General features: G+C 43.2%; 1 protein-coding gene across 1 annotated transcript in view; it reads right to left on the bottom strand.

Annotated features, from left to right (window-relative positions):
* The window catches only part of fam120a (family with sequence similarity 120 member A), a 75,601-nt gene that overhangs the window by 57,283 nt on the left and 3,091 nt on the right, over positions 1-15,227 (bottom strand). The window contains 3 exon segments of the mRNA XM_082967764.1: positions 1,951-2,079; positions 8,303-8,385; positions 9,105-9,351. Of these exon segments, the coding sequence (XP_082823890.1) occupies positions 1,951-2,079; positions 8,303-8,385; positions 9,105-9,351 (459 nt within the window).

The following is a 15,227-nucleotide window of genomic DNA, read 5'->3' as shown; positions in this document are numbered from 1 at the left end:
ATGTCTGTGAGTACCTGTGAGCGTGTGAAGATGTCTGTGAATACCTGTGAAGATGTCTGTGAGTACCTGTGAAGATGTCTGTGAGTACCTGTGAAGATGTCTGTGAGTACCTGTGACGATGTATGTGAGTACCTGTGAGCGTCTGAAGATGTATGTGAGTACCTGTGAGCGTCTGAAGATGTCTGTACGTACCGGTGAAAATGTCTGTGAGTACCGGTGAAAATGTCTGTGAGTACCGGTGAAAATGTCTGTGAGTACCGGTGAAAATGTCTGTGAGTACCGGTGAAAATGTCTGTGAGTACCGGTGAAAATGTCTGTGAGTACCGGTGAAAATGTCTGTGAGTACCTGTGAAAATGTCTGTGAGTACCTGTGAAAATGTCTGTGAGTACCTGTGAAAATGTCTGTGAGTACCTGTGAGTACCTGTGAAGATGTCTGTGAGTACCTGTGAAGATGTCTGTGAGTACCTGTGAAGATGTCTGTGAGTACCTGTGAAGATGTCTGTGAGTACCTGTGAAGATGTCTGTGAGTACCTGTGAAGATGTCTGTGAGTACCTGTGAGCGTCTGAAGATGTCTGAGTACCTGTGAAGATGTCTGAGTACCTGTGAGCGTCTTAAGATGTCTGAGTACCTGTGAAGATGTCTGTGAGTACCTGTGAGCGTGTGAAGATGTCTGTGAGTACCTGTAAAGATGTCTGTGAGTACCTGTAAAGATGTCTGTGAGTACCTGTAAAGTACCTGTAAGTTTCTGAAGATGTCTGTGAGTACCTGTAAAGATGTCTGTGAGTACCTGTAAAGATGTCTGTGAGTACCTGTAAAGATGTCTGTGAGATCCTGTGAGCGTGTGAAGATGTCTGTGAGTACCTGTGAAGATGTCTGTGAGTACCTGTGAGCGTCTGAAGATGTCTGTGAGTACCTGTGAGCGTCTGAAGATGTCTGTGAGTACCTGTGAGCGTCTGAAGATGTCTGAGTACCTGTGAAGATGTCTGAGTACCTGTGAGCGTCTTAAGATGTCTGAGTACCTGTGAAGATGTCTGTGAGTACCTGTGAGCGTGTGAAGATGTCTGTGAATACCTGTGAAGATGTCTGTGAGTACCTGTGAAGATGTCTGTGAGTACCTGTGAAGATGTCTGTGAGTACCTGTGACGATGTATGTGAGTACCTGTGACGATGTATGTGAGTACCTGTGAGCGTCTGAAGATGTATGTGAGTACCTGTGAGCGTCTGAAGATGTCTGTACGTACCTGTGAAGATGTCTGTGAGTACCGGTGAAAATGTCTGTGAGTACCGGTGAAAATGTCTGTGAGTACCGGTGAAAATGTCTGTGAGTACCGGTGAAAATGTCTGTGAGTACCGGTGAAAATGTCTGTGAGTACCGGTGAAAATGTCTGTGAGTACCTGTGAAAATGTCTGTGAGTACCTGTGAAAATGTCTGTGAGTACCTGTGAAAATGTCTGTGAGTACCTGTGAGTACCTGTGAAGATGTCTGTGAGTACCTGTGAAGATGTCTGTGAGTACCTGTGAAGATGTCTGTGAGTACCTGTGAAGATGTCTGTGAGTACCTGTGAAGATGTCTGTGAGTACCTGTGAAGATGTCTGTGAGTACCTGTGAGCGTCTGAAGATGTCTGAGTACCTGTGAAGATGTCTGAGTACCTGTGAGCGTCTTAAGATGTCTGAGTACCTGTGAAGATGTCTGTGAGTACCTGTGAGCGTGTGAAGATGTCTGTGAGTACCTGTAAAGATGTCTGTGAGTACCTGTAAAGATGTCTGTGAGTACCTGTAAAGTACCTGTAAGTTTCTGAAGATGTCTGTGAGTACCTGTAAAGATGTCTGTGAGTACCTGTAAAGATGTCTGTGAGTACCTGTAAAGATGTCTGTGAGTACCTGTAAAGATGTCTGTGAGTACCTGTAAAGATGTCTGTGAGTACCTGTAAAGATGTCTGTGAGTACCTGTGAGTGTCTGAAGATGTCGTTTGCGATGGCCTCCAGGTCGCTGAAGTCTGTCATGTTTCGAACGTAGTCAGCCACAGCCTTGATGACCACGTCACACGGAGGGAGCACTAGCTGGTGGGCGCGCACCTAGAGGTCAGAGGTTAAAGACAGCCTTGAAGACCACGTCACACAGCGGGAGCACTAGCTGGTGGGCGCGCACCTAGAGGTCAGAGGTTAAAGACAGCCTTGATGACCACGTCACACGGAGGGAGCACTAGCTGGTGGGCGCGCACCTAGAGGTCAGAGGTTAAAGACAGCCTTGAAGACCACGTCACACAGCGGGAGCACTAGCTGGTGGGCGCGCACCTAGAGGTCAGAGGTTAAAGACAGCCTTGATGACCGCGTCTATCTCTTGGAATGAGGAAGTACAGAAGACGTAGTCGGATCACACGGTCTGAATAGAATAAGCTTCATTAGAAATATTTATCTATTTATCCCATAAAATGGGTCAGTTTATTAGCCTTTTGGTGTGAGACCTTTAGAATTTTTACATGAAAATCATTTGATAATTAAAAAGCAATGAAAACACGTTTTGGTGAAATGGAACGCTTACTATTCGCAATAAGATGCTCTGGTGAAATTTGAAATTGTGTTATTTTTTTTTATTTTTTTACAATGGATAAAAGTAGAGACTGAGCTAGAAAATAGTTTATCATGCACTGCTGTTGAGGAACGATAGGAAAGTGATTCAGCTTTGAAAGTTAATAATCACCCCCCAGCCACACCTGGCTAACTTGATGAGTCCTGTAATCACCCCCCAGACACACCTGGCTAACTTGATGAGTCCTGTAATCACCCCCCAGACACACCTGGCTAACTTGATGAGTCCTGCCATGCTGTGCCGTTACCATGTTGTGTTGTTACCATGCTGTGTTGTTACCATGTTGTGTTGTTACCATGCTGTGTTGTTACCATGCTGTGTTGTTACCATGTGTGTGTTGCTGTGGCATGTTGTGTTGCTGTCATGTTGTGTTGCTACCATGCTGTGTTGTCATGTTGTGTTGCTACCATGCTGTGTTGCTACCATGCTGTGTTGTTGTGTTGCTACCATGCTGTGTTTCTACCATGCTGTGTTGTTGTGTTTCTACCATGCTGTGTTGTTGTGTTTCTACCATGCTGTGTTGGTACCATGCTGTGTTGTTGTGTTGCTACCATGCTGTGTTTCTACCATGCTGTGTTGTCATGTGTTGTTACCATGCTGTGTTTCTACCATGCTGTGTTGTGTTGCTACCATGCTGTGTTTCTACCATGCCGTGTTGCTACCATGCCGTGTTGCTACCATGCCGTGTTGCTACCATGCTGTGTTGTCATGTTGTATTGCTACCATGCTGTGTTTCTACCATGCTGTGTTGTTGTGTTGCTACCATGCTGTGTTGTTACCATGCTGTGTTGCTACCATGCTGTGTTGTCGTGTTGTGTTTCTACCATGCTGTGTTGCTAGCATGCTGTGGTGCTACCATGCTGTGTTGCTACCATGCTGTGGTGTCATGTTGTGTTGCTACCATGCTGTGTTGCTACCATGCTGTGGTGTCATGTTGTGTTTCTACCATGCTGTGTTGCTACCATGCTGTGTTGCTACCATGCTGTGTTGTCGTGTTGTGTTTCTACCATGTTGTGTTGCTACCATGCTGTGTTGTTGTTGCTACCATGTTGTGTTTCTACCATGTGTTGCTACCATGCTGTGTTGTCATGTTGTGTTGCTACCATGCTGTGTTGTCGTGTTGTTTACATTTACATTTAAGTCATTTAGCAGACGCTCTTATCCAGAGCGACTTACAAAATGGTGCATTCACCTTATGATATCCAGTGGAACAACCACTTTACAATAGTGCATCTAAATCTTTTAAGGGGGGGGGGGGGGGGTTAGAAGGATTACTTTATCCTATCCCAGGTATTCCTTAAAGAGGTGGGGTTTCAGGTGTCTCCGGAAGGTGGTGATTGACTCCGCTGTCCTGGTGTCGTGAGGGAGCTTGTTCCACCATTGGGGTGCCAGGGCAGCGAACAGTTTTGACTGGGCTGAGCGGGAACTGTGCTTCCTCAGAGGTAGGGGGGCCAGCAGGCCAGTGGTGGATGAACGCAGTGCCCTTGTTTGGGTGTAGGGCCTGATCAGAGCCTGAAGGTATGGAGGTGCCGTTCCCTTCACAGCTCCGTAGGCAATCACCATGGTCTTGTAGCGGATGCGAGCTTCAACTGGAAGCCAGTGGAGAGAGCGGAGGAGCGGGGTGACGTGAGTGTTGTGTTGCTACCATGCTGTGTTGTCATGTTGTGTTGCTACCATGCTGTGTTGTCGTGTTGTGTTGCTACCATGCTGTGTTGTCGTGTTGTGTTGCTACCATGCTGTGTTATGTTGTGTTTCTACCATGTTGTTGTTATGTTGTGTTGCTACCATGCTGTGTTGTCACCATGTTACTGTTATGTTGTGTTGCTACCATGTTGTGTTTCTACCATGTTGCTGTTATGTTGTGTTGCTACCATGCTGTGTTGCTACCATGCTGTGTTGCTACCATGCTGTGTTGCTACCATGTTGTGTTGTCGTGTTGTGTTGCTACCGTGCTGTGTTGTCATGTTGTGTTGCTACCGTGCTGTGTTGTCATGTTGTGTTGCTACCGTGCTGTGTTGTCGTGTTGTGTTGCTACCGTGCTGTGTTGTCGTGTTGTGTTGCTACCGTGCTGTGTTGTCGTGTTGTGTTGCTACCGTGCTGTGTTGTCGTGTTGTGTTGCTACCGTGCTGTGTTGTCGTGTTGTGTTGCTACCATGCTGTGTTGTCGTGTTGTGTTGCTACCATGCTGTGTTGTCGTGTTGTGTTGCTACCATGCTGTGTTGTCGTGTTGTGTTTCTACCATGCTGTGTTGTAGTGTTGTGTTGCTACCATGCTGTGTTGTAGTGTTGTGTTGCTACCATGCCGTGTTGTTATGTTGTGTTGCTACCATGCTGTGTTGTCATGTGTTGCTACCATGTTGTGTTGCTACCATGCTGTGTTGTCATGTGTTGCTACCATGTTGTGTTGCTGCCATGTTGTGCTGCTACCATGTTGTGCTGCTACCATGTTGTGCTGCTACCATGTTGTGCTGCTACCATGTTGTGTTGTCGTCTTAGGTCTCTATGTAGCGTTGTGTGTTTTGTCGTGATTTGTGTTTTGTCCTATATTTATTTATTTATTTATTTTTAATCCCAGCAAGAGGCCTTTTGGTAGGCCGTCATTGTAAATAAGAATTTGTTGTTAACTGACGTGCCTAGTTAAATAAAAGGTTAAATAAAAAAATAAAATCTTGTTTGGCCAGTGTTGTGTCAAGTCACTCCGGTTCACACTGACTGTAGCGTGTACACCAAGTAGCCCTTCACTTTCTCCAACTGATCTGTCGATAACGCCCCCGCTAAATTCAGTGCATCAAAGTTGAGAAAACTAGCAAACACTTTTGTAGTTCTAGATGGCTAACGTTATACATTTCTAAAAAGCTGTGCTAGAAAGGATTATCAACACGTACTGAGCAGCCCACATTATAGACAGAAGCGTCCTTACATGGCAGACCAATCCAAACTCATCTCCCGGCATGTCCAGCCCACTCATTATCTAAGCCAATCATGGCTAATGGGTTGGTTCCTGTCTTTTTCCGTGGCTAAACCAACTAGGCTAGTAATTTAACAATCCTATTCGTGTTTACAGATGGAATACAAGTTTGTTATTAAGACATTAAAAGTTCACGTGTTCCAGAAGGCATTTTTATAACACATTTTTTTTGTTGTTGTTATGAATAAACACTTTTTCAGTGCCTCTCTTGTGAAGTAGTGACACATACGTCTAGCTTCCTGAAACATTTTGGTATTCATTCATCCACACCTGGTTTCAACTGGTGACCATTCCTCCGGCTACCTCTGGGTTTTTCCTCTGTCCTCTGTGGAGGGTCAATTTATTTTTATTATGTGGTTCTAGTGATGGTATTGGGGACTGGTTCACGCTCCCTGCCATTGGACCATCCATCCCCCTAGATCCCTCTCTCTGTCCTACCAGTTTCATTCCTCCTGACCAACCAATTGGTACGTGACCCACCCTGGGAGGGCAGAAATGAGCAGTGCCTCTTTTTGGAGACTGTCTGTCTGTCTCCCCCCCCCCCCCGCTGGCCTCACTCCGAGCAAGACTCAGTCGACCCGTCCGTTTCAGTGGACCTCGGACAGCGTTCCCCGGCGCAGGGCGTTGGCACGCCAGGGCAGTGATGCCATTCCATTACGCGCCGTGACATCAGAGACACGTTGCGTTTCTCAAACCCTATTGGCTGTGTTCTCAAACCCTACTGGCTGTGTTCTCAAACCCCATTGGCTCTGTTCTCAAACCCCATTGGCTCTGTTCTCAAACCCCATTGGCTCTGTTCTCAAACCCCATTGGCTCTGTTCTCAAACCCCATTGGCTCTGTTCTCAAACCCCATTGGCTCTGTTCTCAAACCCCATTGGCTCTGTTCTCAAACCTTCCAAAAGAACACCTCTCGAGCAGCTTTGGCTGTGGGTAGGTCGGGTCTTCCCACTGGGTGAACACAGTGAACACGCTTGGGTCTCCTCCATCACTGGAGGACTGTGCCTCTGAGTTGTTATATTTTCTGCCTTTCCTATTCCAGACATTCTGAAATTCACTAAAGCATCCCATGTATGTAGCTTTAGTCTTTCACTTTTCAATGATGTGCGCCCAGGTAAACCTCAATGTTGCGGGGGGGGGGGGGGGCTACCTGGCTGATGCTGCCAGTAGCATATTCTTGTCCCAAAGATTAGGCCATGCAAATCTTAGTACACACGCGCGGTACAATGAAACTGTGAATCGCTCATTAAATCAGTTATGGTTTCTTTGATCGACCAAAGGTTACTTGGATAACTGTGGCAATTCTAAGAGCTAACAAGTGCTGACCTTCAGGGACACGTGCATTTTTCTGACTCAAAACCCATACAAGGTACTTTCGGGTGACTGTTTTACTTTTTACACCCTCGTGGCAACTGGCGTCTCTCATTTGAATGTCTGCCCTATCAACTTCCAATGGTCGTTTCTGTGCCTACCATGGTGACCACTGTGTTTTTTAAATTTAACCTTTATTTAACTAGGGCAAGTCAGTTAAGAACAAATTCTTATTTATAATAACGGTCTAGGAACAGTGGGTTAACTGCCTTGTTCAGGGGCAGAACGACAGATTTTTACCTTGTCAGATCGGGGATTCGATCTAGCAACCTTTCGGTTACTGGCCCAACACGAACTACTAGGCTACCCTGCCGCCGGGTAAAGGAGAATCACGGTTCGATTCCAGAGCGAGCCTGAGAAACGGTTACCATATCTAAGAAAGGCAGCAGGCACAGAGTCCCTGTTATTGGAATAAGTACACTTCAAAATGCTTTAATGAGGACCGATTACTGATGTTTAAAAGTATTTTTTACAGTGGTCAGAAAACTTCTGAATGAATGACGCTTTCAGAAGTTAACAGTCAAATTTGACTGCCTGTTGAGTCCATCTGTGTGACATAACGTCCTATGGGGTGACGCTAATAAATGAAAGAGAAAAAAATATATATTCTTGGGACAAAATATAAAAAACAATTGTTAAGTAAGATTTTTTTTTAAAAGCGGTTATCTCGTTTAGTGAAATGAGTCATACCCAAAATGTAATACTGAGACACATCCTTATAAAAAAAATTTTTTAAAAAGGAAATTGTGTTTTTTTTTTTGTTCATTTGAAATGCCAGAATTACTGATTTAAAGACAGAAGTAACTAAACAGAGGTAAAATCATGTTGTTGTCTATTTGGGAAATCATTAAACCTTTTATATTAACATTAATAAAATTAAAACATTTAAAATGTTCTAAACACTAGGCTACCTGCTGCCCGATGGCGATGTCACACCACAGGAAATGCTTCATTAAATTGGATAACATTGAGTTGTTTAGACATACTTTCCTGCAACTACTGTATATGTTTTTATGCTTTATTCATTTGAGAATAAATGTTTTTTTTCCCTCTCACTTTGGTCACATGTTAACTAGTCAACAACAGTTTGAACAGAAAACGTCCAACAGACATCATTTGACCCCAGCTGCTACCGGGACTAACATGCTACCATGCATTTCAGGTAAAATAACAACCCAATGTTTATATCCCAGGATAAATTAACTAGTAACAGCAAGCTAACTAGCTAAATTGCTATAAAATGTTTAATGCTTTTCGACCTGTCCCCTAATTAATATAATTGGTTCAGAGTTTTTGTTTTTGATATTTCAACCTGCGGTTTGGTCAGCATGTAACAGATTCCCTGGCACTACATTGACCGTGAAGCTAGTTTACCTTGAGCGATGCTAGCGGATGCTCTGGACCCAGGAGACTCCAGTGAAAGGCAGCCAAGTCTTCATCAGGCAGTATGTGGTTACCTGAAGCAGGACAGTTACATGACATCATGAGGCTAACAGAATTAGCACTGACTTAGCAGTGACAGATAAATCTCTATGTTAGCGATCAATAGGCTTGATCTGAGTCTGGCAAACCGACCCATAAGTTACCTTCCTTCTTAGAAGTGATGTTACCAACCTACCTAAAAGTGATGTTACTTAGCGACCTCGCTAAACGCTAGCTCTGTTACCAACCTACCTAAAAGTGATGTTACTTAGCGACCTCCCTAAACGCTAGCTCTGTTACCAACCCACCTAAAAGTGATGTTACTTAGCGACCTCGCTAAACGCTAGCTCTGTTACCAACCCACCTAAAAGTGATGTTACTTAGCGACCTCGCTAAACGCTAGCTCTGTTACCAACCCACCTAAAAGTGATGTTACTTAGCGACCTCCCTAAACGCTAGCTGTTACCAACTCACCTAAAAGTGATGTTACTTAGCGACCTCGCTAAACGCTAGCTCTGTTACCAACCCACCTAAAAGTGATGTTACTTATCGACCTCGCTAAACGCTAGCTCTGTTACCAACCCACTTAAAAGTGATGTTACTTAGCGACCTCCCTAAACGCTAGCTCTGTTACCAACCCACCTAAAAGTGATGTTACTTAGCGACCTCGCTAAACGCTAGCTCTGTTACCAACCCACCTAAAAGTGATGTTACTTAGCGACCTCGCTAAACGCTAGCTCTGTTACCAACCCACCTAAAAGTGAAGCGAAGATAACGAAGCGGTTGGGGTTGAGGTCCAGTTGTTTGGCCACTTCATGCATCAGGTACTGGGAGGTGGTCAGGCTCTTCCCGTTGCGACTCAGCTTCAGGGCGTGGGCAGAGAAGTAGTAGGGGATGTTACACAGAGCGTAGTCCGAGTCGTACGCCACCAGGCCGTGGAACCCGTTCTCCCTGCACAGAGCTATCACCTCCAAGTGATGATCCTCGATACTCTGGACAACCTGGAAACACACACACACACACACACACACACACACACATACACACACACACACACATTATACTGTTACTAACACCACACACTAACAATGCACAGAGCTATCACCTCCAAGTGATGATCCTTGATGCTCTGGACAACGTGGAGACAAACACTCGCAGGAAGCTCAGTTAAAAGACAGTCTAAAACACAATACTAATATATAATAACATATGGCATATAGCAGATGGCTTTATCCAAAGCGACTTGCAATAGGCTAATATCCATGGTCCGATTACAGTCGTGCGTTAATTTTACAACGCGGATCATGGAGTTACATGCGCTATTGTTTTAACAACTGAGCTACAGAGGACCATATACTGACATAGTACCATCAGTAGTCTGGATAGAGCGAGGAACATTCAGGCACGATGATTGCCGGCAGCCTAGAGATGTAGGCTACAGTGCTTTCAGCAATGGATTATAATAGTTGTCAGTGTAGTGAATTATATCCATAAGCAATGGTCCTATTACAGTGTGGATCCTGGAATACCATTTGCCAACATCAACAGTTACACTGGCCACGATGCAGAGACATGTCCCTGCATTCATAAAAATAGATTTGGGGGTCTGGTGAGGCTCATCGAAATCACTGTAGAATGTAGGGCAGACTGTTGTTTCTCCTCCACCAAACTTAACAGTTGGCACTATGCATTGGCATCCGTCGAACCCAGATTTACCCATCGGGACTGCCAGATGGTGAAGCGTGATTCATCACTCCGGAGAACGCTTTTCCACTGTTCCAAGAGTCCCACCGGCGGCGAGCTTTACACCACTCCCAACCGACGCTTAGCATTGCGCATGGTGATCTTAGGCTTGTGTGCGGCTGCTCGGCACACGGAAACCCATTTCATGAAGCTCTCCCGACGAACAGTTATTGTGCTGACGTTGCTTCCAGAGGCAGTTTGGAACTCGGTAGTGAATGTTGCAACCGTGGACAGGCGATTTGTACACACTCCGCGGTCCCGTTCTGTGAGCTTGTGTGGCCTACCACTTCACGGCTGAACCGTTGTTGCTCCTGGAAGTTTCCACTTCACAGTATCAGCACTTACAGTTGACCGGGGGAAGCTCTAGTAGGGCAGAAACTTGAAGAACTGACTTGTTGGAAAGGTGGCATCCTATGAAGGTGCCACATTGACAATCACTGAGCTCTTCAGTACGGGCCATTCTACTTCCAATGTTTGTCTATGGAGATTGCATGGCGGTGTGCTCGATTTTAGACACCTGTTAGCAACGGGTGTGGCTGAATTTGCCAAATCCACTAATTTGAAGGGGTGTCCATACTTTTGTGTGTGTGTGTGTGTGTGTGTGTGTGTGTGTGTGTACACACTACCGTTCAAAAGTTTAGGGTCACTTAGAAATGTCCTTGTTTTTGAAAGAAAATCAAATACTTGGTCCATTAAAATAACAAATTGATCAGAAATACAGTGTAGACATTGTTAATGTTGTAAATGACTATCGTGGAAGGAAATGGCAGATTTTTTATGGAATATCTACATAGGCATACAGAGGCCCATTATCAGCATCCATCACTCCTGTGTTCCAATGGCACGTTGTGTTAGCTAATCAAAGTTTATCATTTTAAAAGGTTAATTGATCATTAGAAAACCCTTTTGCAATTATGTTAGCACAGCTGAAAACTGTTGCTCTGATTTAAATAAGCAATAAAACTGGCCTTCTTTAGACTAGTTGAGTATCTGGAGCATCAGCATTTGTGTGTTTGATTGCAGGCTCAAAATGGCCAGAAACAAAGCACTTTCTTCTGAAACTCGTCAGTCTATTCTTGTTCTGAGAAATGAAGGCTATCCATGCGAGAAATTGCCAAGAAACTGAAGATTTCGTACAACGCTGTGTACTACTCCCTTCACAGAACAGCACAAACTTGCTCTAACCAGAATAGAAAGAGGAGTGGGAGGCCGCGGTGCAGAACTGAGCAAGAGGACAAGGACATTAGAGAGTCTAGTTTGAGAAACAGACGCCTCACAAGTCCTCAACTGGCAGCTTCATTAAATAGTACTTGCAAAACACCAATCTCAACGTCAACAGTGAAGAGGCGACTCCGGGATGCTGGCCTTCAAGGGAGAGTTGCAAAGAAAAAGCCATATCCCAAACTGGCCAATAAAAAGAAAAGATTAAGATGGGCAAAAGAACACAGACACTGGACAGAGGAAAATTGGCAAAAAGTGTTATGGACAGACAAATCTAAGTTTGAGATGTTCGGTTCACAAAGAAGAACATTCGTGAGACGCAGAAGAAATGAAAAGATGCTGGAGGAGTGCTTGACGCCGTCTGTCATCATGGTGGAGCCAATGTGATGGTCTGGGGCTGCTTTGGTGGTGGTAAACTGGGAGATTTATACAGGGTGAAAGGGATCTTGAAGGTAAAAGGGATCTTGAAGAAGGAAGGTTATCACTCCATTTTGCAACGCCATGCCATACCCTGTGGACGGCGCTTCATTGGAGACAATTTCCTCCTACAGCAGGACAATGACCCAAAGCACAGCTCCAAACTATGCAAGAACTATTGAACCTTGATGAGAGCAAAGTTTAAAAGGACACAATTATTTCAATTAAAAATCATTATTTATAACCTTGTCAACATCTTGACTATATTTCCTAATCATTTTGCAACTCATTTCATGTGTTTTCATGGAAAACAAAGACATTTCTAAGTGACCCCAAACTTTTGAACAGTAATACATACATACATACAGTACCAGTACCAGTCAAAAGTTTGGACACACCTACTCATTCAAGGGTTTTTATTTATTTTTACTATTTTCTACATTGTAGAATAATAGTGAAGAAACCAAAACTATGAAATAACACATATGGAATCATGCAGTAACCAATAAAGTGTTAAACAAATTAATATATTTTATATTTGAGATTCTTCAAAGTAGACACGCTTTGCCTTGATGACAGCTTTGAAGGAGAACCAGTTTGGATACAATTTTTGTATGACTGAAGCCTTTAGTGAGGGTCTAATGCTTTAATATTTAATAATTTCTGCCCTCCAAATGTATATTCATTATATAAATATGCCTGTTTAATTTTGTCTGACTTGCTGTTCCCAAACAAAGGGGAATATTGTTAGCTCGTATAATAAATAATAAAACAAGTAGTTCGTTGTAGGCAGGGTCATAAGTAAATAGGTGACTTGGGATATGACTAAAGAATGAATTAGGGTGATTTTTTCACAGAGAGACAGGTGTTGACCTTTCTACGGTCGCAAAATCTTATCTAATTTGGCTAACTTTCTATAAAAATGTATTGTAGTGAGATCATTTCTTTCTTTCGGGATATGAATACCGAATATGGCCACTTCACCGTCAGACCATTTTATTGGTAGACTACACAGTAATGTAAAAGCTGTATTTTTTTTTTTTTTAGATCCAATACATAATATTGTGGTTATGAAAGAAAACATGAATCATCAGCGTACAATGACACTTTTGTTTATAAGCCCTGGATTTTTAACCCCTTTGATATTGTTGAATCTGATTTTAATAGCTAACATGTCAATGGCCATAATAAATAAATATGCCGATAAAGAACAGCCTTGTTTTACTCCTCTTGAAAATACAATACCTTCTGAGATGAAGCCATTATTTACTATTTTACACTTAGGGTTACTATACATAACTTTAATTCATTGTATAAGAGATTCTCCAAAATTAAAATAGTCCAGGCATTTATATATAAACTCCAGTCATGCTTTATCAAAAGGCCTTTTCAAAGTCATCTATGAATACCAGGCCTGTTTTCCCAGATATTTCATGATGTTCTATTATTTCCAGTACTTGTCTTATATTATCTCCAATGTATCATCCATGAGCCTGGTTCCTCTCTAGGTTTCTTCCTAGGTTTTTGGCCTTTCTAGGGAGTTTTTCCTAGCCACCGTGCTTCTACACCTGCATTGCTTGCGATATCAGCTGATGTATGTAGGGCTATATAAATACATTTGATTTGAAAGTTGATTTATATTATCTCCAATGTATCGTCCATGTAAAAAACCTGTCTGATTAGAATGAATAACATACTACAATACCTTTTTAATTCTATGCGCTATACATTCTGATAGGATTTTTGCATCACAACACTGATGCGTAAGGCGTCTCCAGTTTTTTAGGTGGACTGGATCTTTATATTTACCACCTGGGTCCTGTTTCAGTAATAGTGAAATCAGACCTTATTGCTGAGTATCTGATAAGTCTTCCATTTTTTTTTTTTAGGAGTGGTTAAAACATGTTAATAAACGGACCTTTGAGTACAATAGAAAATATTTGATATAGCTCAACTGATATGCCATGGACTTGAAGGCGTTAATTGCATCTAGAAGTTCCTCCTCTGTAATTAGGCCTTCACATGAGTCTTTCTGTACAGCTGTTAATATAATACAATCCTGACAATTAACTTCAGTTAGTGGAAATAAAAGGAGACTGAAATTAAAACATAATTAACGTACTTTGCTTCCTCTTTCAAATATCGTTTAGTGAATCATGGATGATGCCGTCATTTGTAACAAGTTCCTGTAAAATTATGATTTTTTTTTAAGATAAAAAAAATAATTTGGTGCATTTTTCTCCATATTCTATCCAGTTTGCTTTATTTTAATAATATATTACACTTGATCTTTCTTGAATAAGTTCCTCCATTTCTTTTTGTTTTTCCTCTAACTTATTCTGTGCCTTTGAGTTACAGTTTTTATTGTTATCTATCTGTACGGTTAGTCCTTGTATTTCCTTTGTTAATATGGACTCTTGACTTAAATTGCTTTTGTTTTAAAGATGAGTACTGAATTGCATGGCCTGTAAAGGCACATTTAAAAGTGTCCCATACAATAAGGGGATCTACTGTATCTATGTTATGTAGGAAAAATTCCGTTATAAATTCTTCTGTCCTGGTTAAAAACAAGTTATCATCCAATAGGCTTTGATAAAATGTCCCAATATACTCGCCCACGTGGAAATTCTGTAAGATTCAAGTGTTTACCAAGTATTTGATGATCCGACTGCATTCTCTCCCCCTATCAACACTCTTAACTTTTGGTGTCAGAGAAAATGACATAAGAAAGTGGTCAAGACGACTAGCAAGATTGAGCCTCTGCCAAGTCTGGCTCTTTGCTCCAGCAAGACCTTCATAATACTGTAGTCTGGCTCTTTGCTCCAGCAAGGCCTTCATAATACTGTAGTCTGGCTCTTTGCTCCAGCAAGGCCTTCATAATACTGTAGTCTGGCTCTTTGCTCCAGCAAGACCTTCATAATACTGTAGTCTGGCTCTTTGCTCCAGCAAGGCCTTCATAATACTGTAGTCTGGCTCTTTGCTCCAGCAAGGCCTTCATAATACTGTAGTCTGGCTCTTTGCTCCAGCAAGGCCTTCATAATACTGTAGTCTGGCTCTTTGGTCCAGCAAGGCCTTCATAATACTGTAGTCTGGCTCTTTGCTCCAGCAAGGCCTTCATAATACTGTATACTTTGTCTAATATGTACATTTCAGAGAGAGGCAGCACGGAGGGAGGGTAAGACAGGCAGGGAGGGAGGGTGAGACAGGCAGGGAGGGAGGGCGACGGGCAGGGTGGGAGGGTGAGAGGGAGGCACGGAGGGAGAGGGGAAAGAGGCATTGAGGGAGAGGCAGGAAGGGAGGCTGGGAGAGAGAGAGAGAGACAGAGAGGGAAGGAGGGAGAGAGACAGAGTGGGAGGGAGAGAGAGAGTGGGAGGTAAACTGAGAGGCAGGGAGGGAGGTAAACTGAGAGGCAGGGAGGGAGAGGGGAAAGAGGCATTGAGGGAGAGGCAGGAAGGGAGGCAGGGAGAGAGAGAGAGTGGGAGGGAGAGAGAGAGGC

The sequence above is a fragment of the Salmo salar genome, chromosome 22 (genome assembly GCF_965601325.2).
Source record: "Salmo salar chromosome 22, fSalSal1, whole genome shotgun sequence".
In the NCBI taxonomy this organism is placed as follows: Eukaryota; Metazoa; Chordata; class Actinopteri; order Salmoniformes; family Salmonidae; genus Salmo; species Salmo salar.
The sequence above is the reverse complement of the archived record's forward strand: the minus strand, read 5'-3'. Positions and strand labels throughout refer to the sequence as shown.